This window comes from Marmota flaviventris, chromosome 16 (assembly GCF_047511675.1).
Source record: "Marmota flaviventris isolate mMarFla1 chromosome 16, mMarFla1.hap1, whole genome shotgun sequence".
Taxonomy (NCBI): Eukaryota; Metazoa; Chordata; class Mammalia; order Rodentia; family Sciuridae; genus Marmota; species Marmota flaviventris.
This window is the reverse complement of record NC_092513.1, coordinates 69,939,624-69,967,119: the sequence shown is the minus strand read 5'-3', so window position 1 is coordinate 69,967,119 and position 27,496 is coordinate 69,939,624. Positions and strand designations below refer to the sequence as shown.

Sequence of the window (27,496 nt, the reverse complement as noted above, 5' to 3'; positions counted from 1 at the left end):
AGGTCCACGCAGAGTCAGCATGGAGAATGCAGGAGACCCATGACCCACGACCCCACTCAATAACATACATGAACCTCACAGACAAGTGACCAAAGTCAGACCCACAAAGAACACGCAAAAATGTACGATCCATTTTGATGAAGTTCAAGAATGGGCAAGACTGACCTATGGTGACACAGATGGGCACAGTGGCTGCCTTTGGGCAGGAGGACTGGCAGGGAGAGGGGGTTCCTGGGCTGCTGGGCTGCTCTGCAGACTACTTACTCTTCAGTCGGCTTTATGCACATAAATAGTACAGATCCTTTCAACTACCTAGGAAAGCTTTCTGCACCTTGGTGTATGTATGTTGAATTTCAATTAAAAAGTTAAGAAAAAGTAGATACACCTAAAGTGGCATATTCTGTGAGACTAGAGGGAAATCAGCCTGGAAAAGGCTTCGCTGCTGTGTCTGAAACACAGGACTCTGCACACCGAGGACAGGGACCCTCCCACCTGTGGCCGGGTGCTTCACTACTAAGCTATGTCCCCAGTGCATTCTCTTTTTTGAGACAAGTCTTTCTAAGTTGCCTAGGCTGGCCTCAAACTTTGATGCTCCTGCCTTAGCCTCCCAAGTAGCTGAGATGACAGGTGTACACCACCACGCCCAGCTGATGAAATATTTTTAAAAATGATAACGTGAGAGGTAGGAAGGACTGTGGCAATTCTAATTGTCTCAGAATCTACTCCACTCTTCTGCCTTCTTCCATACCACCAGTACAAATGATTCTGAAAAGCTAAACGCCCATTTTCTGAGTGCCCCTCGGGAGCCAGAAGACATAGCCCAAGCCAGAAACAAAAGCTGTTATCTGCAGTGGCTGGAGGTGGGGTCTGGAAAAGTTGTTCTTCATCTTATAAAAGAGGAAAAGGTGATTACTACTGCTCTTCTTCTCCCCAGACATGAGGGATGGAACTTAGCCGCCATTTTGAGACCACGAAGAGGCAAACCAGCATGCTGTGGAGGATAGAAGGGGATGAAAGAGAGGAGCATGGTGCATTTAGCTCCCGTCCAGCCCACGACTGCCTGCTCTTTATTTCTTACTATGAGAATGATAACCACCATTCGTTTACATCAACACTGCTTTCCTATTCCACTAACTGAAGCCACATTCATTCCTAATAGATGGAAACCTGGGTGCGGACTAACAGCCCCCAGTTCTGAGGCATCTCCCTGCCAGTACGCTTCCTAAGAATCATGTTCTCCACTTCACAAGGGCCTGTTGAGGCAAGGATATGACCACGGCCATTAAAGTTGAAGAAACTGAGAACCTATAGAAGACTCCAGAGCTGGCTAGTGGCAGAGTATCAAGAGGGAAGCCAAGTCCACAGGCCACCAAAGGGCATGTGTACTCTGGGGCCTCCCCAAGAAATGGGACCCCATTGTGGCCATGCCAAATACCGAGTGGAGAGCCTGTGAGGAACTGTCACCTCTCTAAAGCCATTTCTTCACCTGTAAGTTTAGGACGGGGCTCAGGCACTACGGAAGCATTGTGTAAAGGCAGCGGTGGGTTAACTCTGGGAATTGGACTCTGTCCTTACTTCATTGGCTGGAATCTACACAATGCAATGTGGGAGGTCAAGTTACCAAGGTCATGGGGACTCCAGTGCCTTGGGCTTTTGAAGTGCCAGAGGCAAGGCCTGAGAGACATGATCTCCTCTCTCCAGCCATGCTTCCCTGCTGCAAGCACAGAAGCATGTGGACCTTTAAAGAGCAGGCAGGTGGTAACAGTATTTGGGACACACTGATTTGATTTGGAACCAAGCCTTTCGACAAGAGCACCAACCCTGCAGGACCATCGCCAAGGGTGGAGTGTGGGAAAATGCCTCTGAAAGGTGCACAGACCTGTCAGCTGGCTCTGAACACCCAGGACACTGCCCAGCCCAGATAGGCCGTCTGCCATCATGCTCTTCCACACTCCTGACAGCTGGTGTGAGAGCCACCAGACCTCTGCCTCTACACTCACAAGCGCCCTGCTTGAGCCAGGACTGAGTAGCCTACTTACAGGAAAGAAGGGAATTCATCAGCATCTCAACCTCCCTGCTGCCCGATGGTTGCCCCAAGAGCAGGCAGAGCCTTACTCACCTACCCTCCCATGGAAACTAGCCCCGTAGTGTCCACCTGGCCGCAAATGACCAAGGAAGCGGCATAACATGCTGGCTAAGAGCCTGGGCATGAATCTTGCCGCCCCGTGGGCCCAGTTCCTTCCTCTGTAAAAGGGGTGAGTGGGAGTTTCTTCGGAACCTCCAGGGGCTGTGCGGTGTCTGGGAGCACTGAGCCAGTGCTCCTGCCAGCACTGGGGAAGCACTGTGTACGCATTGTTATCACAGGACTGTGCATCCTTCCCAGGCTCAGAAGCAGCAGCTAAACCTTCCTGTGCTGGGAAAAGACCTTGAAAAGATGAGAAAAATGGCTCACAGGTGGGGTGTTATCAGGAGCCAGCAGGGAAGGGGACACAGGGACTCTATCACTAGGGCAACAACTCTTTTGCAGGGTGGGGGGAGCAGTACCTGGGAATTAACCCAGCGGTGCTTACACACTGAGGTACAGCCCCAGCTCTTTCTATTTAAGTTTTTAAAATTTTGAGAAGGGGTCTCACTAAGTTGCTTAGAGCCTCGCTAAGTTTCTGAGGATGATGGCCTTGGCCTTGGGATCCTCCTGTCTCAGCTTGCTGAGTCACTGGGATCACAGGCATGAGTCACTATGCCTGGTTGGGGCAACTTCTTGAGAGCCTAAAACTATTCCAAAATAAAAAGCTTTCTTTTTTCTTTCTTCTCTCTCTCTCTCTCTCTCTCTCTCTCTCTTTTTTTAAAGACATTGCGTGCATATGAAGCCCTATGTCCTCCCTTATGAGCACAAATCCTTTAAGGGCTGCTCTTTAGGTTTGCTATTGTCACCTCCTCAGCAGAAAACAAATAAGGAAACACACTCCAAGTGTGGCTGTGGGTTTTAGCACTAGACCTGGGCACATCCCTACACACTCACCTCTCAGTCTACATCCATCTCAGAAAAAGACACTAAAACTCTGGGTAACAAAGTGGAGGTGGAGTAAGTGACATAGAGAAACTTTTATTTTGCAACAATGTGTCCATCTATAAAGGGTACATAGTGAGCACCTGCCACCTGTGAGCACTTGCAGTGCCACCAAAGAGAACTGGACAAAAGGCCGAAACACCCTAATGAATTTGTATTGTACGAAAGCCACTGGTCCTTGGCACACCTGACTGCCCTTGTGCTTTCCAAGAGGGTTTCCTGGCAATCGTACATGAAGGGCCTTCCCCACAGGAGACATGGGGGGGGGGTGCACATCATTCCAGTGTTAAAAGTGACAACTGCTAACATGATTTAAGACAAGGCTCATGGGAAAATGAAGGTAGAGTGTGTCCCCCTAACTGGAAGGAGCCAGTGGGCACCTACAAGAGAGGTGAACAGGTAAAGAAAGTGACAGGTCAGGATGTACTGAACAGAGCTATGGAAAACACCAAAGAATTCCACAAATTTTGATAAGCAGATTTGGAATGTAAAAGACAAAACTCAGAAAAGCAATGAGCATCCAATGCCAAACCAGAAATGCCCTCCAGTTTGGATGGCCATAAATCAGAGACTCCTGAGAAACAGAGCCCCACACAGGAGAAGAGAGGGGTGAATGTTGGAAGCAGTTTATCGCCTCACTGAACACAGGAGAGAGGATCTGGGTAGGTTTTCAAAGGAGACAGAGAGGAAGGCGAGAGCAAAGGCGGGGCGGAGGGTTGACGGGGGATCTTCAGAGGACACACATGAAAGACGACAGGGACTGGGGTGCTGTGGCCTGTTATGCTGCCCTGATCCTGCACTGCCCGGGTGACTCCCACCATACTCCAGCCTACCTAGGAGGACAAGGTCCCTCTCCAACTGGGCTGGCTGACAAAGTGCTGGATCCAACATGGCCACCAGTCACCCCAATGCATGACAGTCCCATTTGTGTGCTAAGGGACGCATACCCGGCCCCTTGACAACCATGAACTGCCACGATGACACCAGAAAGAACCATGGAGGGAGCACAGAGAGGTACTACCCATATTCCTGGAGCCCCCATTTCAGAAAGCCTCTCTGTGAACCTGTCCCTCCCCCTCATTTCTTTCACCCAATATCCTGACCCTGAAAGGGGGAATTTATGAGTTTATTTCCCACTTCTCCTTCACTACTCAATCAGTCTCAGATCTTGTTATTGGTTCCATGATTCCAAGAGGGTAAATACCTAGCCTTTGGGGTTAAAAATTGGTTTAAAAAATATCCAAGCTAAATTTGAGAGAGCTAGGAAGTTAGAAAGCTGTTGCCAGGATGAGGGGCTGGGGTTGTAGCTCAGTGGTAGGCACTTGCCTCACATGTGTGAGGCACTGGGTTTGATCCTTAGCACCACACACAAATAAATAAAATAAAGGTATTATGTCAAAAAATAGCACCACACACAAATAAATAAAATAAAGGTACTGTGTCCAAAAAAAAATTATGATGAGTCTGGCATAGTGGTGCACACCTGGAATCCCAGTGACTCAGGAGGCTGAGGCAGGAAGATAGCAAGTTCAATGCCAGCCTCAGAAATTTATCAAGACTCTGTCCCAAAGTGCCCTGGGTTCAATCCCTAGTACCAGGAAAAAAAGAAAAAAAAGGAAGGAAGGAAGGGAGGAAACAAGAGAATGCCTGGGACAATAGGTTGGGAGGACCAGGAAGGCCACGTGAGGAGATGGCAGGACCACTTGCCCCCCACTTGGCATGGACCTTCCTGCTGCGGAGAACGACTTCCCAGATGGCCATGGCAGGACAAGCACTGCTTTTGGGGACTGCTACCTGGCCCCCGTGGTGAGGGCTCCTCCATCCTTCAAGGGAGTTCCCATGCCAGGCCATGGGAGAGACAGGATACAGTCCTGAGGGCCTCACTGTAATCACAGATCTCGGGGGATGGACTCAGGAGACAGCAGGAAGGGGCTGGTGGAGGCGGATAAATACCATTTGATTTGCAGAAGGAGGGAGCAGTGGGGGAGGCAGATTTACGACCGGGTGATTCAACAGATAGGTCATGAGCACTTAGCAAACGACGAGAAGCATATGTTCTGGGGGGCGCAGTGGGTGGAGGGCTGGCCTGGTCTCCAGTCTCACACCCCTGGGACGCACGCGCAGCAGGGTGCGCTGGGCAGCAGCAGAGCAGCTCTTTTCTCATGCTTGCTGGCAACTGCACCCTATTTAGGTTTTAAATTTTATCCATGTGCACTAATAGTGAGACCATTCACCACAGCATCGCTTGTGAAAGCAAAAGACCTAGAAATTGCCCAAATGTTCAAAGGTTAACAAATGCTCGGTGCATTTGTTAGAACATGCATACTGCAGAAGTTAAAAAAACAAAAAAGGACAGTAGAGAAATGGCCAGGATTACATTAAGAGGAATGGGGTGGGAAATAAGCACACAGCATCTGTGTGTGCACACCTGTCCTTGACCAACACTTTCTCAGAGGGAACTCCTCACCACGTGGGGCTGTTACACCAAAGACCCTGGGAGACGCTTCCTAGCACCCAACACCAGAAGAGTATCATTCGATCCCAAGGTTATTTATGGCCTCAAGCCCTAATTTCTCTTTCAGACAATTGCTGGTCAGCACTCCCAGGCTGGAGATATGCTATGAGACTAGAGAATATCAACTGATTTCCATCTGCCTAAAAAATTGAGATATAATTCACTATAAAATTCACCATTCAAAAAATGTGTAGTTCAGATGTTTTTTTTTTTTTTTTTTTTTTGTATATTCATAAGTTGTACAACTGTCACCGGTACCTACTTCCAGAACATTTTCGTCATCCTGGAAGGAAGCCCCATCCACTGACAGTCATTTCCAAGTTTCCTCCCCACTTCCTGAAGCATCTGACACCATTGATCTCCTTCTCGCCTTAGTGGATTTGCTTATTTAGACATGCAAACACACAGAATCGGACGTGGCCTTTGTGTCTGGCTTCTGTCATTTAGTGTGCTGTGTTCCAGGTCCCACCTCATAGCATGGATCGCTGCTCCATTCCTTTTTAATGCTACCTATATCCATTGGAGCCAGGCACAGTGACACATGCCTGTCATTCTAATGACTCGGAGGGTAAGGCTGGAGGATCACAAGTTTGAGGCCAGCCTTAGCAGCTTAGCAAGGTCCTAAGCAACTTAGTGAGACCAGTCTCAAAAGAGAAAAAGGCCTAGGGATGAGGCTCAGCGGCAGAGTGACTCCATTGAATGGATGCAACAAATCGGTTAATGCATTTATCTGCTGGTGGACATTTGGGTTGTTTCTATTTTTTGGCTACTGGGAATAAGACTTCTGCAAACACTGGAGTACAAGTTTTTCATGGACTGAGGTTCCACCTTCCCTTCAGTACCCGTGGAGGAGTGAAACTGCAGCGAGCTAGGTGAGGCAGGTGTAGTCTCACATCCCCATGGCCAGGGAAGGGCTGCAGTTTCTCCACCCCTAACACCTGCTCTTCCCGGCCTTCTCCATCACAGCCATCCCAGGAGGTGGGGAGTGGTAGTTCACTGTGCTGCTGCTGCTGTTTAGTTTGTTTTGTTTGTTGGTGTTTTATTTCGTTTTTGGTACTAGGGACTGAATCCAGTCAACAACTCCATCACTGAGCCCCAGCCCCAGCCCTTTTTATTTAGAGACTGGCTCATTGTGGTTTTGATTGCATTTCTCTAATGGCTCATAATGTCAATAGAGCATCTTTTCACATTTCTCCTTTTTTGGACCACCTTGGAGATCTTGTTTGGAGATATTGTATTTAGATCACTTGACTGTTTTAATGGGTTATCTTTTTTTATGGAGCTATAAGAATCCTTTATAGATTCTTTATGTATTTTATACATTCTTTATATATTCCCTTGTCATATATGATTTACAAATATTATTTTCATAATATAAGTTGTCTTTTGGGGTGCAGTGCTGGGACCCAAACCCAGGGCCCGGAACATACTAGGCAAACACTCTACCACCACACTACACCTGGCCCAAGGTTGTCTTCTGATTCTTGATGCAGTCCTTTGAAGTACAAAAGTTTTTAATTTAATGAAGTCCAATTTACTGATATTTCCCCCTTTAGTTGCTTGTTCTAGGTATTGTATCTAAGACTGCTGCCTAGTCCAAGTGCAAGAACATTCACATCTATATTTTTCTATTAGTTTTATAGTTTGAAGTTTTAAATCTTAGCCTTTGACCCACTATGAGTTAGATTTTATAGTGAAATGCAGTAGGGAGTCTAATTTCATTCTCATGCATGTGAATATGCAGTCATCACAGCATAATCTGTTGAAAAGCCCATTCTTTCCCCCAGTGAGTGAGCTTGGACCCTTGACAAACACCCACGGACCATAGTGTACAGGTGTGTTTCTGGACTCTCCGTCTTATTCCACTGACCTGCACGTCTGTATGTCACTGCTACACTGTTGTGATTTGTAGTAAGTTTGAAATCTACAAGTGTGAACCCTCCAACTTTGTTGTCCTTTTTCAAGGCTGTTTTGATGATTCTGGGTTCCCTGCATCTATGTATGAATTATACGATCAGCTTGTCTATTTCTGCAAACAATAACTGAAATTTTGACAAAGATTACATTGGATCCATAGATCATGTTAGAAAGTATCGCCATCTTATCAGTTTTAAAGTCTTTCGGTTCATGAATACAAGATGTTTTTCCATTAATTTGGGGTCTAATTTCTTTCAGTGGTGTCCTATAGTTTCCAGTATGTAAGTGCTGTGTACTTTTGTTTATTCCCAAATATTACACTGTTTTTGATGCTACTGTAAACAAATTTTCCCTAGCTTCATTTTCTGATTAATCATAGCTGGTTTATAGGAATAGCTGATTTTCACATTGCTCTCACATCCTGCAACCATACTCAACTTGTTTATTAGCTCTAGTATTTTTTACTTTTTTTGAGGATCCCACAAGATTTTCTATATATAAGATTGTATCATCTACAAATAGGATGTTTTACTTCTTCCTTTTCAACTTGCATGCCTTTTATTTCATTCTCTTACCTAACTAACAGATCCTGACTGATAGGAAGACGGGCACAGCGAGGAAGCAAGTACTCCATAAACACCCAGGGTTACAGGAGAAATCACGCCCACTGGGTGAGAATTTTTCTGAATGGAAAACTAACACTCATTCCCCAAGAATGTAATATATGTAGCGCCTTCTCCGATTGGCTGAATGCAAAAGATATACTCAAGATGGGCAGAATACGAATGAACTATTGTGGATTTTTACATGTATAGAGTTATTTTTCTATTTCATAGGCAAATAGTGTTTTTATGCATCAGTGCAACACAGGGCAGCAATACAGAAGCATGCGTATATATTTGTAAGTTTTATTTTCTGAAAATGCATAAGAAAACATTAGCAGTACTCATCTTAGGATTGGGAAGTACAGTGCTGAGGATAGAGCTGTATACTTTTCTAAGCTGTAGGATTACCCTGTTAGGTAGTTTTGTTGCTTGGGGAGAGGGAAGAACCACGGGTTAACTAAGAAATGATTAGGAATTGTTTTATTTTTTTGTTGTGTTTTTCTGTATTTAAAGAAAATCTATTAAATGTTATTGCAAAAAATGAAATATCATGTAGGGTAAGTATCAGACGCCTATGAAGAATCTAACCCTTCCTTAGAAACACCTGAATGATGAGTAACCCAGGAATAGTCTAGAAAAATAAAGGAGGGTTATTTGAGTTCAATCATTCAGAACACATCTATCATCTTTGGTGTTTAAAAGAGCTACACATTGAGGGTGTCCATCCCACAGGAAACAGAAGCTGAGTGGGCAGCTCAGGGGGCGGAGCTGGCCTCTGCAACAGGAAAGGGCAGAGTCTGTCTCTGGCTGCGAGCCCTAACATTTTCAGAAAATGCTAGCTTAAGCACAGCACCCTCCCATCATGGAGTAGAAACAGTCTGCACAGTTAGCTTGCCAGGGTGTGCGATTCAAAGAGAGGAAACTGGATGGGAGAAAGGGGTGGAGGGCCAGAGGGATGCAGGGTGTGGACAGGAATTCTAAGGCTGACGTACAGATCCTCAGCACAGGCAGGACTCTGTTGTTTTTTGTGTTTTTGTTTTTTGCTACTGGGGACCTAACCCAGGGGTGCTTTACCACTGAATCACACCCCCCAGTACTTTTTAGTTTTTTTTTTTAATTATTATTATTAGTTGTTCAAAACATTACAAAGCTTTAGTTTTTATTTTAAGATAGGTTCTTGCTAAGTCGTTGAGGCTGGCCTCAAACTTACAGCCTTCCTGTCTCGGCCTCCCAAGTTGCTGGGATTGTAGGTGTGCACCACTGCACCTGGCTCAGGCAGGATTCTTGAAGGCCCCGAAGGCAGAACTTTTTCTTCTCAGGACCATAGTGAGACTAAGCACATAGGCTAGGGAGCTTCATGGGGCAGAACCAGAGGGACACCAGGGTGGTCCTTCTGCGAAATTAGGCCAGAAGCAGGTTCTGGGAAGGTCTGAGGCTCCCGCTGGTCCTGGAAGTGCTGCCGAGGCAGTGCTCTCCTCAGGCTCCCTGTTGACCTTCAGGTCCCCTCTTCAGTGGTAGCCGGGCATCCTTGCACTTCTGAGTCTTGTTTGACACACATCCACCAGGTGCCAGAAGGCACAGTATCCAGTAAGGGCCGAGTGTTCATCTGAACCACAGGAGATGGCCAATGTTCAGAGCTGTCCTATGACTGAAACCAGTCTGTGTTTCAAATGATCCATACGTGCCTGCTGCTGCGTTTGTCCCTCACCCTGCCCAGGAGGTAGAAACCACACTGTGCTCTTAGCCGGTTTCACAGCCACAGAGACTAAGCTCGGTGGGAGGGAGGGAGTCTTTCAAGGTTGCAGGGAGGTGGCAGAGTCTGGACACAGGTGAGGTGAGGGTGCTCCCAGGTGTCCTCCAGGGCCCCATGCTGCTGTACTGGGTGGAGACCTAAACTGTCGCAGCGCTCAGGCCTCGGTTCTCAGGCCGTGTCTTCACAGTGGGGCAGGATGACTACACTACGGCAAGGAGTGAAGCAGGGGTGCATTCCACCCTCTCAGAAGTCGTAAACAAGTTTCTGCGGCCCATGGACTTAACCAGCTCCATTAGTGGGTCCATCCTACGTGCAATCACAGACAGCTTAACGTTCTATTATTAGCAGCCTTCTCTGAAGCGGGGTTGACATTCCGATCTATTTTGAATAGCGCCCAACCAGCCACTCACTCAGAGCCTCAGGCAGCAGGCTCTTCTGAACTCAGCCTCCATTCCTGAAGTAGCCACCTAATTCCGTCCGCCTCTAGACTGTCTCTTTGATCATGCACTCTCTCAAGGGCCGGGTGATCTTCCCAGAACTCCATTTTCATCTTGTCATTCTTCGAACTTAAAATAGCTCCCCATTGTCAGGGAGGTCACACGCAAAACTCTTGATTTGGCATCTAAAGAACTCCACTGCCTAGCCTGTCCACCTTTGGTCTCCCGGGGTCCTGTGAGGCCATTCCTGCCAGTAAGCTGTCCTCACTGGAATGTCCATTTGCACACGGACTCATTCTGAGCGGCTAGGCTTTGTTCTTTGAGCTCCCATCCCCCACTCCGCCACGCTCAGGGCCATCCCTTCCAGCCACTGTAGCTCAATCCACTCACACTTCCCACAACCTTCTAACCCAGTCTCCGAGGATTAAATCTCGCTCTCAGAGCTTGGGGGTGCAGTCTTGTGATCAATATTTCAATACACAAAGACTCTCAGCAACAGGGATGACGTCTACAACATCCGTTTCTTCAACATTTGAGTGCTCACTCAGTCCCAAGTGCTTGGTACACAGAGGTCAACAGCACCCGAGGACACAAGGCTGACGGGTCAGAAGAGAGATGTGCTCTGCTAGACCAAATGAAATTTTGGCTTTTGTAGGCTAGAAATGATCAAATATTGTCCATTTAATAGGCTTACCCTAAATATAAAGATATTTATCAAATAACGTAGTAAGATCAGGGATGGAGACGCCCCAAGAGCCTCTAGGAGGTGCATACGGAGGAAGGACGCAGGATATCGTAGGGTAGGACTGAGCCTTTTTGGAAGGCGATGGCAGCTGTGCTGAGTCATGTGACATGGGCATGTGCAGCAAGGGAAGAGTATTCCAAAGTGGTGGCATGGAAAGACAGGCGGGAGGTCAGAAAGAGCAGGAGGAGGGACAGAGGGGAGGGTTAGGGGCTGAACGTACACCCCTGGAACTTGCATGCGGATCCCAAACCCTAGTACCTCACAATAGGGCTGCACTTGGAGAGGGGCCTTTCAGGGCACGATTAGGTCAACACAAGGCTGCCAGGATGGTCCCTGATCCACTGGTGTCCTTCAGAGGAGATGTGGTGTCTAACTGGTGTCCTTAAGAGGAGAGGTGCAGGTACAGAGAGAACCACATGAGCACACGGCAGGAAGAGGCCCTGCGGGCCAGGGGAAGGCCTCACACAAACCTCCCAGGCCAAGCCTTGACCTTGGAGCTGCAGAAGGGCAAGGAAACAACTCTGCTGTTTAAACCACGGGGTCTTCAGCGTCCCGCCACAGCAGCATGCACAAACCCAGAAGGTTCTGAGGGCTCCCTGGGCAGGTGGAGGGGAAAGCAAAGAATGTCCAAAGATGAGACGGGGAAACAGAACTGAGGTCCTGTGGGATGCTTTCAGAGAGTCTGAGGGAAGGAGGTGCCAGAATCCTGAGGTGTTGTGAAGAGTCTCTGGTGGCAATGAGGCAGGGCAAAACTAGAGGCAGAAAAACACTCCGGGGCTAGACTAGGGCCGGTGCCGGCAAGGCGGAAAAGCGCTGAACGGAGATGCCGGTCGAGGAGGTGGAAAGGGTGGAACCAGGGAAAGATGTGGCCACAGGCGAGGCACTCTCGAGGAGCAGGGGAAGATGTCTACATTACCTGGCAGTATCAGCCATGGAGACAGTAGTGAGGGGAGAGCTACATCCGACTCCTGCCTGTCAGCGCCTCCTTAATGTGATCTATTTTAACCTTCTTCTCAGTGTGAGCTTGACTTTAACAATGAATCCAGAAAAAGGGGGAAGCGATAATAAATCACAAACAATAAAAACCAACAGAGATTTTTCCTGACCCTGCCCTTGTAGCTCTTCCCTCCCAGGAGCCTGTCAGAAATGCTAACTGAAAGCCCCGAGAGAAGCTGCTGGAATTCAGCTGTACCCTAGAGACTAGAGACGGAGGCCCCGAGAAGCCCCCAGCACCTTCTCTGGCAAGAGCCACACTGCTGCACTGGTCAAGGAAGGAGCCTGCAGCCAAGGAGCCACAATAGGAGACAGCCCAGCAGCACTGGCCTGGCAGGAAGCACCACAGAGTCAGACTTCTCCCAGGGGCCTCCTGCCAGGGCTGGTGGAGAGGGAGGGAGGGTCTGGAGGGAGCCACTGCGGGCTCCTGTGTGGAAAGGCATCTTTAATAATTAAAAAATGAGAAAAGGCAGGAGCCATTAATGTGACCTGCAGCATCCTGCGGCTCTGAGCAATCCCAGGAGGCTGAGATGGCAAGGAGCCACTCTAAGACACGTCTGGGGAGGCCCGGACTCCACACTGGATGTATGAGAGGTACAAATGGAAAACGGTTCCTGTAAATCACTGAAATCAGTGAGTCAAAGCTAAAACAAACTTTGAGTTTTCCTCTTCTCAGTTTGCTACTAATTCTGTATCTACAACAAATAGAATGCAGAGTTTTCTTTTAACTTTTGAAATATCTTTTGAAATTTTTTGAAAGATTTCAAGTGTTAAAAGACAAAGATGCACATGTCACTCTGACCTGTATGTTCTTCCAGAATTCAAGACACCTGGCACATAAATGCCATGCTGAGCTCTTCGAAGGCAGGATGTAGGACAGGGAAAGAGGTGAGTTCCGGTCCCATGCTTAACTGCCTGCTCCGCTCTTACCACATGTGCAATTCTGGACGCAGTATTCAGTCTTCTTGAGTCTAAAGTCATTTGAATGACGATATCCAACTGCCAGCAAAGCAGGTGGGACAGGACGGGTCAGTAGAGTGTAGGCAATCTAGGAAGCTGGGACACGCAGAAGCAGAGAGAAGAAAGCATTCTTGGAAGAAAGACGTGGCCAGCCATGTTGAAGTCGGACCATAGAGAAGCCTTCAGGGCAGCTGTCAGGGCAGAGCAGTCTGAGGGGGCAACACCAAGACCTCACACAGTTCTTGGTCCATCACTTCAAGACCATGGTGCATCCTGACATGAAGAAGAAAGGAAAGAGGGAGGGAGGGAGGAAGAAGTATCTTCCACCACTGGACTATTTTAAAGAACTTCTTTGTCAGGTTCATTTGCATATTAAAATAAAATCTGAGGATGGATTTCTAGGATTCTAGTTCTTCCTTTTATTTTTTTTCTTTTTTCTTTTTACAGTACTAAGGGTTGAATTCAGGGTGCTCTACCACTGAGCTACCCCCCAGACCTTTTTCTTTTTATTTTGAGACAATGTTTCTCTAAGATGCTGGGGCTTTCTCAAATTTGCAATCCTCCTGCCTCAGCCTCCCAAATTGCTGGGATTACAGGCATGTACCACCACTCCTGGCTCTTTTACTTTCAATAATTTCTAGGTTTTTGTGCCCATTTAAGGGAGAATTCCTGGGGATGGGTGTAAGCTAAATCTAGACTGTGCAATTTGGGGCAGGTTTGGGATTCATTTCCTCCTTGTATAAACACATCTGATAAGAATATTTTCCCTGCTGATGTTCACGAAACCCTTCAGATCCAATTGTTTCATCGTTAGCCTGTGTTTAGGCAAACGCAATTTCTGAATATTAAGACAAAGGAAAATAAGCGTCATGATAAGTTTTCTAGTACAAAGGTCTAAAAATACTGTATTCTTCTGCCCAACTCCACACACAAAGGAAAAGAACACAGCCACCCAAAGCTGGGTCCACCCCAGCCCCACGGAAGCCAGAGATAAGATTTCCTTGCCTGTGACCGACTTTCCAAGGGGCTGCCCACCTTGCTTATGACTTGGAAGCACATTCCTCTAATATTCGTTATGATGCTCCCAGTCAAAGAACTAAGGTCACACAGAACAGAGGCATCGCAGGGGCTGAGACACAGAGAGGGGAATGATCTCTTAATTGGGGAAACTGCATCTGAAAGGAGAAGATCTGTAGTCACAGGGCTCACACTTTAGCATGCACCTGGGTCCATCCCTCCCCCACTCGCCTCCCTCTGCCCCCTTCCCAATTTGGCTTCCCTCGCCAGCACAACCTCTGTCCTTCGCCACGTGACACTCACTAGCTCCACTTCCCGACTCTTTATTCGCCCTCTGTCCACCTCAGTCTGGCTTCCTCTCCACCACTCATAAATAAGCACATGAGATGTCAAGGTCACGAATGCTTTTCCTTCAGTGCTGACAAGGGTCTCTTCTCTCTTTCCTTCCACACTCTCAGCAGCACCCAACGCCGGCCATGCTCGCTGGCTTCGCTTTCCTCCATGACCCCAGTGCCCTTGTTTCCCACACATACTGTGTCCCCAGGATCCCCTGGCTCACCTTCCTCACCACCTCTTCTCCTGCTTTCTTCTCTGCCTCACGGTCTCTACATGCTCAGAATTTTAAGTGTTTTGTGGCTGAATGTTCCATCTCACCAACGAGTGCCTGCCTTACACGCCCACTGAGTTCTTGATGTTGAACATCTATCTGAAATCTCAAAGCACACGCAAAACCAAAATCTTTTCTTGTTCCCTCCAAAGCTTGTTCCTCCCAAAGATTTTGCCATCTCAATAAATGCCATCACCATCCACCCATCTGCCAACTTGAGAACCGAAGTCATTCTGGACCCCCTCCCTGCCCTCTTCTCCACGTTCAACCAAACAAAGACCCGCCAGTTCTCCTGCCACCACACATCCTGCCCTGCCAGTTCTCCTGCCACCGCACCCCTCCCGGTCTTTGTCTGCTACCTGAGGCCCATCCTGCACCACCACACAGAACAGCAAAGGAAGGACCCCTGCAGATCCTCTCCTTCCCTGAAGAAGACCCCACAGCAGTTCTACAGAACTTGGGACGAGGTCTTATGCCATGGCTCCTGCCTCTCATAGCCCGGTCCTCCTTGCTATCCAGAGCACACCCAAGCTTTGCTGCCTCAAGGCCTGTGTACCTTCCTCTGTGGGGCTGGGCACATGGCCACTCATTCTTGAAGCTCTGCAGCGAGTTCAGAACCATAGCACCATCCTTTCCCTTACTGCTCACGGCCTGTGAGCAGCTTGGCCATGCTGCATGCCTGCTAAGTAGACACTCCACGAGAGCAGGGACCAGGTCTGCCCTGGCATGGGGATAGCCATCCTGCCAGCTCATGAAAAACTGGCTGAAGGAGCAGATGCATCACGGGTATCCTAGCTCCCAGCCATGTGCCCACCACTGCCCAGCTGTCTCTCCTAAACAATGGACAAGTCAGCTTGGGAGGCCATGGGTAGCGTGCAAACACAGGGAACTCCACCGTGGGAAGGGCGCGGTCCTGCACAAAAGCCGGCCAGCCTTGTTCCCTGGGGTCCCGCCAGTTCAGGGAGTTTCCATCAGGCTTCTGCCTCCTGGGGCATCTCAGCTACACTCAGGAGGGGCTGGGGTGGCAATTTAAAAACACAACAGCAGCACCATCCAAGGCTGCCTATGCACAGGGAGGAGGCTGGCCTTCAGGGAGGCCATCTAAAATGGACAAGGAACAACGACACCTGGAAGGCCGTCCTTCCCACCCGTGTGACTGCAGACTCCACAGACTCCAAACACTGGACTCTAGTCAAGATGGGGCCCTGGGAAGCTACTGTTGCCATAGCAACCTAGCACTCCTGGGGAGGGGCCTGGTCACACAGCTTCAGATAAAGAACTATTTAGAGGACTACAGAAAAGGAGCAAATCAGAAAGGGGCAAAAATGGAAAAATGGCAAGAATTAATCCTACAAGTGCCATAGCCACACTCTAAAAACAAAACTCAGGAGCTGGGAGTGGCCTCCTCCTAGTGCCCCAGAGAGAGGGCACAGGCTTCCTGCTGGGCTACATCTGAAACAAAAAGCCCCATTGACTCGCACATCTGTTCCTACTAAACACTTAGGAATCAATATTTTCCTAAAGATTTTTTTCCTTTGGCTTTAAAGGGTTACTGTCTGCCAGGCCGCCAAACCCCAACCTTCTCCATGTCTGCAGCCACCACATAAAGTGACTATTAGAACTTCAAACGGAGAATTTGGTCCCGGAAATGGCCTCATGCTAGTTTTTTCCTGAATAAAGATACCAGGAAAATGTCAAAAGGCAGACTGAAACCCACACCCTGAAAGACTTAACACACAACATGCTCATCCCTGGGAGGGTGAACAACCCAGCCTGGTTTGGTTTAAAAGGGAAACAGGGTAGATTTCATCAGATGGCCTGGAAGAGCCTGGAAGGAACGGCGGGGAGGGGAGAGAGGACAGGCACAGGCTCCTGGGTGCTTTACCTCAACACCTGCATCTCCTCCGGGGAGTTCCGCAGCTCGTCCTGGAGGCGACGCCAGCGCAGGCAGGCTCTCAGCTCCTGTTGCTCCTGGGCCTCGTGGGGTGACAGCTGCTTGGCCAGACACAGACACACGCACAAGAGTCACTGTGCTGGTTAGACCCGACCCCTGGAATGGCTTGCTTTCTTTCCATAGGGATGACAGGGCCTGCCCCCTGCTTTCACCTTGTTCCCATTCAGAAAAGCCTGCACCCAAGGAACCTCTTGGCTCCTCAAGGGAAGACCCAGCTGCGCGCTCCACCATGCTGGCAGGCAGAGCCAGCTCAGGAGGGCCCCTGGGCCTGGAACCTTGCACTCCCTGGACACACGCCTGGCCTGGAGAGAGGGGGCTTCCATAGGAGCCTTTCCACTTTGATCCCATCCAGCCCACTTTCCTGCTTGTCTTTCTGCACAGGAGGGTGGGGGGCTGTGGGCGTCTATTCACCTCCAACTCTTCTCAGTCCTCAGTTTCGTCCAGGACTGTTTACAGTGGTGTCCGCTAATGGAACCCAGATGACCGTTTGCACATAAACAGAAAAAAAGTACATTGCTTAGACTCAGTGGAAGGGGAAGGCCTTCACACTCTGCCCACTGGGTCAGAATCAGCTGCTGTCACGTGAAAGTGCTCTTGAGGCCACATGGCCCTAATCTTTCTGAGGCGGGCCAAATAATCCCCACCACGGAGGGAGAATATGCAGGATCTACAGGCCTCTCTAGAAATCAAAGTTCCCTAAAAACTTATTCAATAGATATTTTACTGAGTCTCCTATAGGGCCCAGAGACACTGTGGATAGAGCCTCTACCATGAGGAGTCTGGGCAGGACACTAACAGGTGACATTGAGGTAAGGAAAAACCCAGGTGCCCCTTGCCAACCAGGGGGGTCAGAGGCTTCCTGTGGAGGAGGAGGTATCTGAGCTCTCCTTGGGGAGGACAGGAATCATCAGGGAGCAGGTCTCAGTGGGCAGGAGAGCATGCGCAAGGTTTGTGGGGCCTAGAAAGAGCACACTGTGCTTGGAGCAGACAGCCGCCCCCAGCAAGAGGGTGCAAGAGGCCAGCTGGGGCAGAGGATCACCTGCTGCAGACCAGATTGCTCATTCAGCATGTTCTCAAGGCCTGACCCCAATGTGGCTGCATTTGGGGACATAGCGTTTAAGAAGGTGACTAAGGTTAAATGAGGCCATAAGAGGGGTGCTCATCCAGTAGGACTTAGGCTAATTAAAAAAAGGAAGAGACTTGCTCCCTCTCCTCAAGCATGGAAGAAAGGCCATGAGAGGATCAAGCAAGAACGTGGCCATTGGCCCACCAGAAGAGAGTCCTCACCAAAAACCACCCTGAGGGCAGCTTCCTCTGGGACTGCCAGTCTCTAGAAATGGGCGAGGAAAAACGCCTATCGCTTGAAACCCAAGGTCTGCAGAATCTGATGAGGGCAGGGGGTGGCTGTGCACCGACACACCAGTGGAGCAGTCTAGGCTTTATCTAGTTGTTGGTGAGTCGTGTGGTTCAGTCTTGCAACTCAACCCACTTGTCCCTGTGTATGCCACTCTGCGGGGAACACCACGGTCCGTCTCTTTATTCAGTGGTTCTCACTCCCCTCTTTGCTGTGCCACAGAGCACAGTCTCCAGGGCAGCAAGAGACCACAGCCACCAGTGCCTGCTCCCAGCTTCTCCAGCAGGAGAGTTCCAGGGATGGCACTGCCCCTCCCCACCCACGTGCTCCTCACTGCTTGCAAGGTCTGATGTGGGCACCCCCGAGATACCGGCTCAGTGTGGCCAGCAAAGCAGTGCTCAGAGCAACGATGTGCTCTGAAAACATTTCCAAAGTTCCCGCTGGAATCTGGATAACGGCCTGTTGCCTGAGGGGTGTTCGGTTTTCACCTTTTCTTCTTTATGGTGCTGGAATTGACCACTGAGCTATATCCCACCCCTTTTGTTTCTTATTTTGAGAGCCTATCAGGAGGTTGCTAAGGCTGGTCTCTAACTGAGCCTGGTCTCAGCCTCTGAGTCCCTGGGCCTGCAGGTGCGCACCAGTGCCAGGAGCGTTGTCACTCCCTGAAGAGCTACCAAGCACTTACTGCTATGTGGTAGGTGACCCTTGGGGCAGGTTCAGGGGTGAGGGGCTGGAGAATGGCAGCCTCTCTTCCCAGAGGCCCATGGCAGAAGCCGTTCCTCCACAGAGGCTTTCCTGATGCACTGGGACCTGGCCTCTCCAGCTTGGGACACTCCAAGGGATGCTATCTCCCTCTCTGCCTCATTTCCCTCTTCCTTCCACTAACAGCTCTTCTTATCCTCACTCTTCTACACCCACGGATGGAGCACAGGGTGGGCAGAGAAGGTGCCTGTGAGACGCAGCCCAGCCCGCTTCTGTCAGGAGCAGGGACATACTCAGGGTAGTTACATGCAGGAACAAGCAAGGAGACAAAGGAGGGAACCACTTGAAGTGCAGGTGGTAAATGACAGAGGCACCACCATCAGAGACCTGAAGCACACAGCTGCCAAAGCACCAATCTGACTGCCTAGACTGGAAGCCCCCAGGGAAGAAAGAGATCATGCCAGTATGTTTATATCAAACCCTTGCTGGACATCTACTTACGAGCAGGGTGGTGGGAAATCAGAGGAAGAGAACGAACACTTCTTGCATGTGTCTGATACTGCTAAGCTCATTCACACATACCCCACTCACTCTGTGAGGGTAAGCCTCCTCCCGTCCATTCTACAAATGGGGAAACTGAGGCTCACCAGGGCTACACTTATGCTTATACTCAGAAAGCTAGTGAACAGCCAAGCTGGGACACAAAGCCTGGTCTATCTCAGAACCTGCCCCATCCCCCCATCTAGCAGGTGGCCTCTACATGTGTGTACTCCGCTAGCTCTACAACCGTGATCAAAGAGGATATAGGACATGTGAGATGCAGGTTCACTGTGGAAGAGAGTGTAGTCCAAGCTATGAGGATGAGAAAAATCACACAGTAGAAGGAAGAAGGAAAAAATGAGAAAAAGAGTAAAGAGCAAAGCACCATGGGAGTTCAAAGTTAATAGGAGAGCAGTGTTATGGTTGGACGTGAAGTGTCCCCAAAGGCTCTCATCAATAGAAGGACATTCAGAGGTGAAATGACTAGATCGAGAGAGCTGCAATCTCATCAGCCCACCCCAGTCTGAGTGGACTCATCATGGTAACTGTAGGCAGGCGGGATGGGTCTGAGGAGTTGGGCATGCCCTGGAAGGGGGCTTCTTCCCAGAGGCCCTTCCTCACTGTCTGTCTGTCTGTCTGTCTCTCTCTCTCTCTCTCTCTCTCTGCTTCCTGGAGGAGCAGCTCTCCTCTGCTGTGCCCTTCTGCCATGAGGTGCTGCCTTGTTTCTGGTGCAAAGCAATGGAGTCGGCCCACCATGAACTGGACCTCTGAAACTGAGCGAAAATAAACTTTCCCTCCACTGTTTTCTGTGGGGTATTTTGGTCATAGCAAGAAAAGCTGACTAGTATAGGCAGTGCTGAGAATTGTGGGTGGACACGGGCCATCCCAAGAACGAGCCTCAAGTTGGTTAGTGAAATACAAAGAGATGTCAGTGGGCAGAACTACCTTGAACAAAATCATACAAGTATGCACACACTTGGGATTTAGAAAATGCCACCTAGTCCAATGTGTAAGGGACCCAAACATTAGAAACTGAGAAGTATTCAGGAAGCAGGTCAGCTGCCATATCCTCACCAGAACTGATGGCCAATTCTTTAAAGTAGAGGTTGCAGTGGATGCATGTCAACCAGCTCTGGTCACTAGGTATGCCTGATTTGCATACATATTTTTTTTGCTTTTGGCATTGAGGACTGAACCCAAGGCCTTGCATATGCTAAGCACATGCTCTCCCACTGAGTTACACATCTCCATCTCCTGATTCGTATAATATTTTTAAAATTAGTAAACTTCACATAAAAATTCAGGTTTATGGATTTCCTTAAAAAACTACAAGTCTAGGCTGTATCAAGCCCCTCCCTCAACATCCGGTTGGCTGGAGCTGGTAGGAGTTGCGAATCTGCCATAGTCCTCAGTGCTCCCTAATCTACAGCACCAGCTGCTTTGTTCTTCCTTCATCATTTGCCAGCAGACATCTGAGATTATGACTTTTGATTTACATCTTAAGCTGATTCTTTGAAACACTGGGCCAATGTCACCATAATCACAAAGGAATGCTCACATGACCTTTCCTGCATATCTCGGCCCAAGTATCTCCTTACCAGAAGCCTTCTCTGACCACCTTCGAGAGAGCACCCCTGCCCCCACTCTCTATGGGACCCGTCTTTCCCATAGTCCTCTCACCACCAGCATGCTGCCACTTCATTTGTTTGTCTGTTCTGTTTTTCATCTTTGGACCCAGGGGGAGCAGGGTCTTGCCTTTTTGATATACACAGACATCTTCCCAGCAAAAACAATGCCCCATGTACTCAGTATGTACCCACCGAACAAGTAAATGACTGCACGTGGAACTCGACCCTGGGCAGGGAAATACTTAGGGTCACTTTAAGCCCACCTGCTGTGCTTTGGTCCAGAACACATCTTCCAAGTGAGTGGCGAAGCCTTCGCTGAGCCACTCCTCTGTCCAGTCCCGGGCCCCGATGGCAAGGCCAAACCAGGCGTGAGCAATTTCATGGCAGAGACGCGTTCCACAGAGGTGGTTCATGCCTGTCAAGGTGCTCTGAGAGAGGAAGATGATGTGTGGGCTGTGGAAAGAAAACACGTGCAGTCCTGTTAGAGCCTGTCCTCAGGGGTGGCTTTCTAGCCCGGCGAGGCGAGCCTGTTATTATGGTGTGCATGCTAGATCATGACTGCTCGACTGGAGAGAGACGCTTTCAGACCTAAATAAAGTGGCAGTTTATGTTTCTGGCAGCAGTTCAGGTTGCCGTTTCTGCCAGCAGTTGTCTCCGTCATCAAGTGGCTATTACCTGTAATAAGTAACCTGCACCAAAGTTTTATACTGAAAAAATTACAAGGCAATGGAAGCGTTTACTCTGAAATCTGGACTGTAAAAGAAGAGCAGGTGTGGGAATGTGAAGCCCTGCTGTCAGGAGAGTGATCAAAGGAGACCCTGCAGCCCAATCCCAGCAGCTCACAGGCGAATCGGGAAGTCATGCAGAAGGACAGGAAAAAACAAAACAGAACGGGACCCCAAATTTTCCATTGCTCACTGGGCCTGGTGGAAGTTAACAATCCAACAGGTGCCCCGGGTGTGGGAGGTTTCCAAGAGACCCAGATAAGGTCTGAGCCTTTGGAAAACAAAGATTTTCAGTGGAATCTGTAGGCACTAACAGACTCACATGACCTAAGGAAAAAATGGGGGAGGTAGGGAGTTGACCCACCCAGGTGTGCAAACGGCCCCAGGGCTGGCACCAGATAGGGAGATTTATCTAATCTCATTTTCCATACCTTGTTTTAAAACCCCAAATACCATGATTAAAATTGCATAGATGAATGAAGGGGAGGAAGGGGGCTGAGGAAAGAAGCGGCAAACAGAACTCCTCCTCCTCGGCTTCTACCCAGCATTATCCTTCATCTCGGAATTGTTTACAGTCTTCCTAATGAAGAATTCCTTCTTAAAAATCTCTTCTTCATCAATTGAACAAACCCAGTTGTGAAACCTTTAAAATTAAGAAACTGCACACACTGGTTCTTTCTTTCAAAAGCCATTTGTTTGCCATCATGTCAGCTCTGAGCAAGCCAAGACTCCTTGCTGATTTCTCATCCGCCCCCACGGCCACCGCTGGAGAGACCCCACCCAGATCTCTCTTGCACAACATCACCCATTCAGCCCAGGGGCTCAGGGCAATTGCAGGACTCAGTCTGCCAAAGCTGACAATGTTCACGTGCAGTAGTAACAGACAAGGCACACAAATGCAAGGGCCTCTGCTGGGCTCTCTGGAGTCCCCAGAAACCCAACTTAGAGTGGAGGCACTAAGGACAAAGGGATGCGATTCCACAGTCAGACCACTAACTCAGAAAAACATGTGTGTGTGTCTGTGTGGGTGTACACATGTATATATGAAGATGTGAAGGGAGAAGACAAGAGGGAGGAAAGGAGGGAAAGAAGAAAGGAAAGAAGGGAGGGAGGGAGAGAGGGAGGCGGAGGGAGGAACTGAGAGGCACAGGAGCTGGCTTCCCCTTACTGAGAAAGTTACCCTGTTGAGAAGACAGACTGTGCAACCTGGCATTTTCAAGTAAATGACCCCAGGCTCTGGCATGTGCAATGCTACAAGAAAAGCCACAGAAATGTACCAAGTAAATAACATTCCAGACATACTGCTGGCAGCATTTCACCCTTTTGGCTGAAACAAAACAGAAGCAACTTGAGGCCTTATAACACAGGCTCAGAGATGAGCGTACTTGGGAAAGCTTGGGAAGGGTCTCCCAGCCAGGGAATGGGCATGTTGGTTCGGAGACCTGACAGCTGACCATCCACTCAGGAAGGTTCTACATGATGACTGAAACACCAACAAAACCATTCAGGAAGAAAAGGCCTCTGCTGTCTAGAGGGACTGCCTGCTGCCTTGTCCCAGGGGAAGGCCAGCTAAGGCCCACTTAGGCAAATAACCGTCTGTTAGGGCCTGAAGGAATGCAGGAAAGCGGCTGGGGGTGGCATTTCACCTTCCTGCCCTTGCATTTTTTCCCCTTGCACAGTTCTGAGTCTCCACCAGACTTCCTCCCCCACCCTTCCGCACACTGGAGGCACCACCCAGGCCTGGGCGCCTTGGGGCAGATCCTGACATTGCTGAATTAGACATGAATTCCCACTTCCACCAACATCCTTTCTTCCAGTCTGGGACAAATGTATTTTCTACTGTCTTCTGAGGAGACTGAAGTTTAAACATCCTCCCAGATGGCCCCTAGACTTGATACAAATGACCCTGTTATCAGTGGAAACATAGCCTCTCCCTAAAAGGCAATTTTCTTGTTGGGACCCTCACTCTCACGCCTCCAGCAGCCTAGTTTTTCCTCTGAGGTTGGATTTTACCTACTGCGTCTTCTGGGGCTATTTCCCTCAGAAGGAGATGGCTTCTTTCTTAAAATTAAAATAAAAACAGACTGAAGTTTTGATAACCTTTCTCAAGGGTATGAACAAAATTCCAACATAAAAGGATCAACTGAATATTCTTTCAAGGAGAAGTTCCTTCCCTTTTTGACCCTGTCAGAATTTCTTAAGGTAAGCAGACTTTTAAAACCACTATCTTTTTTTTCCCCAAAAAACTGCTTTTCTTCAACAGCAAGTGAAGAAAAGTGAAACCATGCTCTTAAGCCCACTTCAAGGGCAATACTGTCTATTCCTTCACTGATGAATAAAATACCTCAAGTCCATCTTCAACCCAGAACACACCTGTAGAGTTTCTAGTACCACCTTGACCTTGACCTTTGCAGTTCACTCCAGGCCTGTCCCACCGCCTGTGTCCTTAGCATCTGACTCAGGGTCCCATCAACCTGCTGTGATCAGTCTTCACTCTGACAAGGCCCACTGGGAAATGGGGTCTCTTCCCCCCAAAAAGAGTCTGTGTCAACTGCCTCTGCAAATGCCAAACTGTGTCCCCACTGTGTCCCACTACAGAGGATGGAAGATAATGCCTTCAATAACATCTTCGTCCTAAAACATATTCCTTTCTTTTTTTCTCTGAGTCACTAGTGGATAGAAAAGTGATGCCATGCATCTCGGGAGCACACACCTCCTGCTCGCTTCCTCCACCATCTGGTGGCGGGTGGGCAGGCAGGGGTGGTGGGCAGCCACGGCAGGCAGGCCACTGCTGCCCTTCTTCCCCAGGAGACCACCAGCCTGGCAGAGGCTGCTTTCTGCAGAGCCAACTGCATGCCTGCTGCCTGCCCCTTGAGACTAAGAAGATCATGTCTGGTCTGAAGAGGTTCTCAAGACTACCCCTTAACGCCACCTCCCCACCCAGATTAGAATGCTGCCTCCCTTAATGTAAAACATGCTTCAAGCAGAGGAGGAAGGAGCGCCTTCATTACTCCCTGAGCCGCTCACATCCTTCGGGAGGAATTCAATTTGGAGCGGAAATGGAGAATTTCATCAGATGTGAAGTAGGAGCTGGTGTTTGATTTATTTCTGCTTTTTCCAGGGAGACCTGGCCAGCATGGCCCTTCCTGCTGCTCAGGGAGCAATAAGGCACTGTGTGCTCCAGCAAGAGCTGCTGCAGCCACAGGCCGGAGAGGCAGCAAGGGCAGAACTGCCATAGGAAACTGCCCCAGGTCACCCCTCCCCTTCACCAGAGCAGATCCCCACACCCCTCACAGAGAGCATATTCACTTCTCCTACAGAGCCTTGGTGGCATCTCAAGGACATATTTCCCAGCTTGACCTTCTTGAGAGTTTAACATTTTTCAGTTTCAACAACATATGGACTCCACCATCCTGTGACAGAGAGGAAGAAAGAACCAAGGAACGGGAAACCAGCTCCTTTCCCGCCAGAGTCCCACTGGGTAGTTCTCTGGGTCTTGGGATCAGGAGAACACGACTTTTGCTGGTATAATTTGATGACTTGCTAAAAGAACTGGAAGCAATGAAATGGACCTTCACAGTAGTTTTGAGCAACCTGAAATGGGGGACAAATTCTCCATCCCCAGCCCTTAGGCTCACAACATGTTCTCTCTTTCCTTCACCATGTGTCAGTGACACATGCTGGCACTTGAGCTAGGGCATCTACAAATCAACCCCTACCCTTGTCTCTGAATATAACACTTTAGTCCCCATCTCCTGGCTGAGGTCTAATGAGCTTAGGACCCTTCTTCCTCCAGCTCTGAGACCACACAGGGAACAGTCACCTCCCACTTTCCTCATCTGCTGTCCCGCCACAGCCACAAGGTATAATCTTTAAACTAAAGGCTTGTAAGAGTTAATACATGGGACAGCATCAAATTAAAAAGCTTCTGCGCAGCAAAGGAAACAATTAGGAATGTGAAGAGAGAACCCACAGAATGGGAGAAAATCTTTGCTAGCTACTCTTCTGACGGAGGATTAATATCCAGAATATATAAAAAACTCAAAAGACACCAGATAATTAGATAACCCATTTGGTAAGTGAGCAAATGAACTGACCAGATACTTTTCAAAGAAGAAATACAAATGGCCAATAAAACATGAAAAAATGTTCAAAATCATTAGCAATTAGGGAAATGCAAATCAAAACCATACTCTTAAGATTTCATCTCATACCAGTCAAAATGGCAGCCCTCAAGAACACAAATAATGATAAGTGCAAGAGAGGATGTAGAGGAAAAGGAAGGCCTTTACAGCTGGTGGGATGGTACATTAGTACAATTACTGCGGAGTCCCACTGGACTCCGAGAGAACCCTTCAGACCAACACGTGCGAGAGTGTGAGATCGTCACTGGTGTGTGACTCACGTCCTGGAAGGGCGACAGGCCAGCCTGCCCCCCTGGCCCTTGCCTCCACCAGTGTTAACAGAAGTATGAGAATCTGCTCTAAAGCAGCCCAAAACCCAGGGGGCTGCAGCAGCCATGAAGGCAGCAACGTGCGGCCACGGAACGGAGGTGGAGAAGAAGAGGAGGTGAGGAAGCAGCCTTGGAACAGGGTGAGCAGGCCACGAGCGGGAAGCGGACAATGGGATGAAAGAAGGAGGCAAGGGAACAAGGAAGCCAAGGAAAAGAAGTGAAACAAGCTGAGGGAGGCAGATAAGACCGGGGAGGCAGGCCAGAGAAGGAAGGAAGAGGGACATGAGGAGACCCAACAAGACCCGGGAAGCGACTGCAGGAGCAGGGCGGACAATACGAACAAGCACCCATGATGTTGAAAACACCAGGCTGTGGCTTAGGCACTCCTCGCCCACAATCCCGCTGTCCTGCCCCGCTTACCTCCTGGGCCACCCCAGGAGAAGCAGTTTACGGCTTCATTCCACATGGAAGGCTGAAGAACCCATGCCTGGGTCCTGTCGGGGTTGGAGATGGGCACTCATGGGGGAAGAAAAGGGCTCCCAACTAGAGGACAGAGGGCACTGGCAAGGAGAGAGGGGCTCCCAGAGAGGCTTGAGGGAGGGCAGAGGAGGCCAGGGATACCAAATCACTGTCCCTAGCCTCATAATGTGGTTTCGCATAAGCCTTGGCCTGCTGCTAACCGAACAGCAGCACGGCAATGACAGGACAGAGGCCACCTGGCTCCAGGACATGGCAACCACCTGAGCCAGGCAGCAGCTCTGCAGGCTGAACAGAGAGGACGCAGCCTGGGTGCATCCTGTGATCCGCTGTGGGCCCTGCCCAGGAGGAGCAGGGCATGTGCCTGATATCACGCTCCTCTGGAAAGCTCAATGGAGCTGCATGTGAATGTCTCCTATTTTAACTCTGAAGAATGGAGGCAAAACAACTATTTGAATTTCTAACTCCACTTGGATGACTTTTCTTCTCTGAATCTTAAAAAACATGCTCTGCCTAAGAAGTCTCTCGGTTCGCACAGGTGAGGCAGAGAAATAGCTTTTTTGGAGGTTACTGAACATCCTAATAACTATATGTCTTGGGTACCAGGGACCCACCCATACCCATACTGTATGGTCACATATTTATTGTAGTCGATCGAGCCTTCTGAATTGCCTCTAAATGACTCAGAACTGAAAGCTGTTCCTTTTCTACAGAATCTAAAGAACTCTCTTGGTAAGTCAGTAATTACCACCTAGAACATGTTGGCAGCCTGCACAGGAGCACATGCATGACAAAATGCAATTTTCTCTGCCCCACTCTCCCCACCCTTGTCCTCCCAACCAGGGCGAGGATGTTTGTTCCCATAAAAAGAGCTAATAAAATTAACCTCTGCTGTGATACAGGGGAAATCTTTTTTTAATAAAATAATGCATTTTGCTTCAATCCCAGAACAGCAATAAATTGGCACAACTGAGAGCCATAATTGCTCATCCAGTTGGTTTTCACTCATGTATAAGAGTCCATCGTTTGTGGCCATGTGGAAGCTTG

General features: G+C 49.0%; 1 protein-coding gene across 10 annotated transcripts in view; it reads right to left on the bottom strand.

The window, feature by feature from the left end:
- Positions 1-27,496, bottom strand: part of Aopep (aminopeptidase O (putative)) — a 306,012-nt gene that overhangs the window by 120,727 nt on the left and 157,789 nt on the right. For all 10 annotated transcript variants that reach the window (XR_011704742.1, XR_011704744.1, XR_011704743.1 and 7 more), the window contains 2 exons: positions 21,058-21,247; positions 16,502-16,608 (listed from right to left, as the gene is read on the bottom strand). Coding sequence is in view for 4 of the 10 variants with exons in the window: in XM_071602504.1 (XP_071458605.1) it covers positions 16,502-16,608; positions 21,058-21,247 (297 nt within the window). In the remaining 6 variants the exon portion in view is untranslated. The remainder of the gene's footprint in view (positions 1-16,501; positions 16,609-21,057; positions 21,248-27,496) is intronic.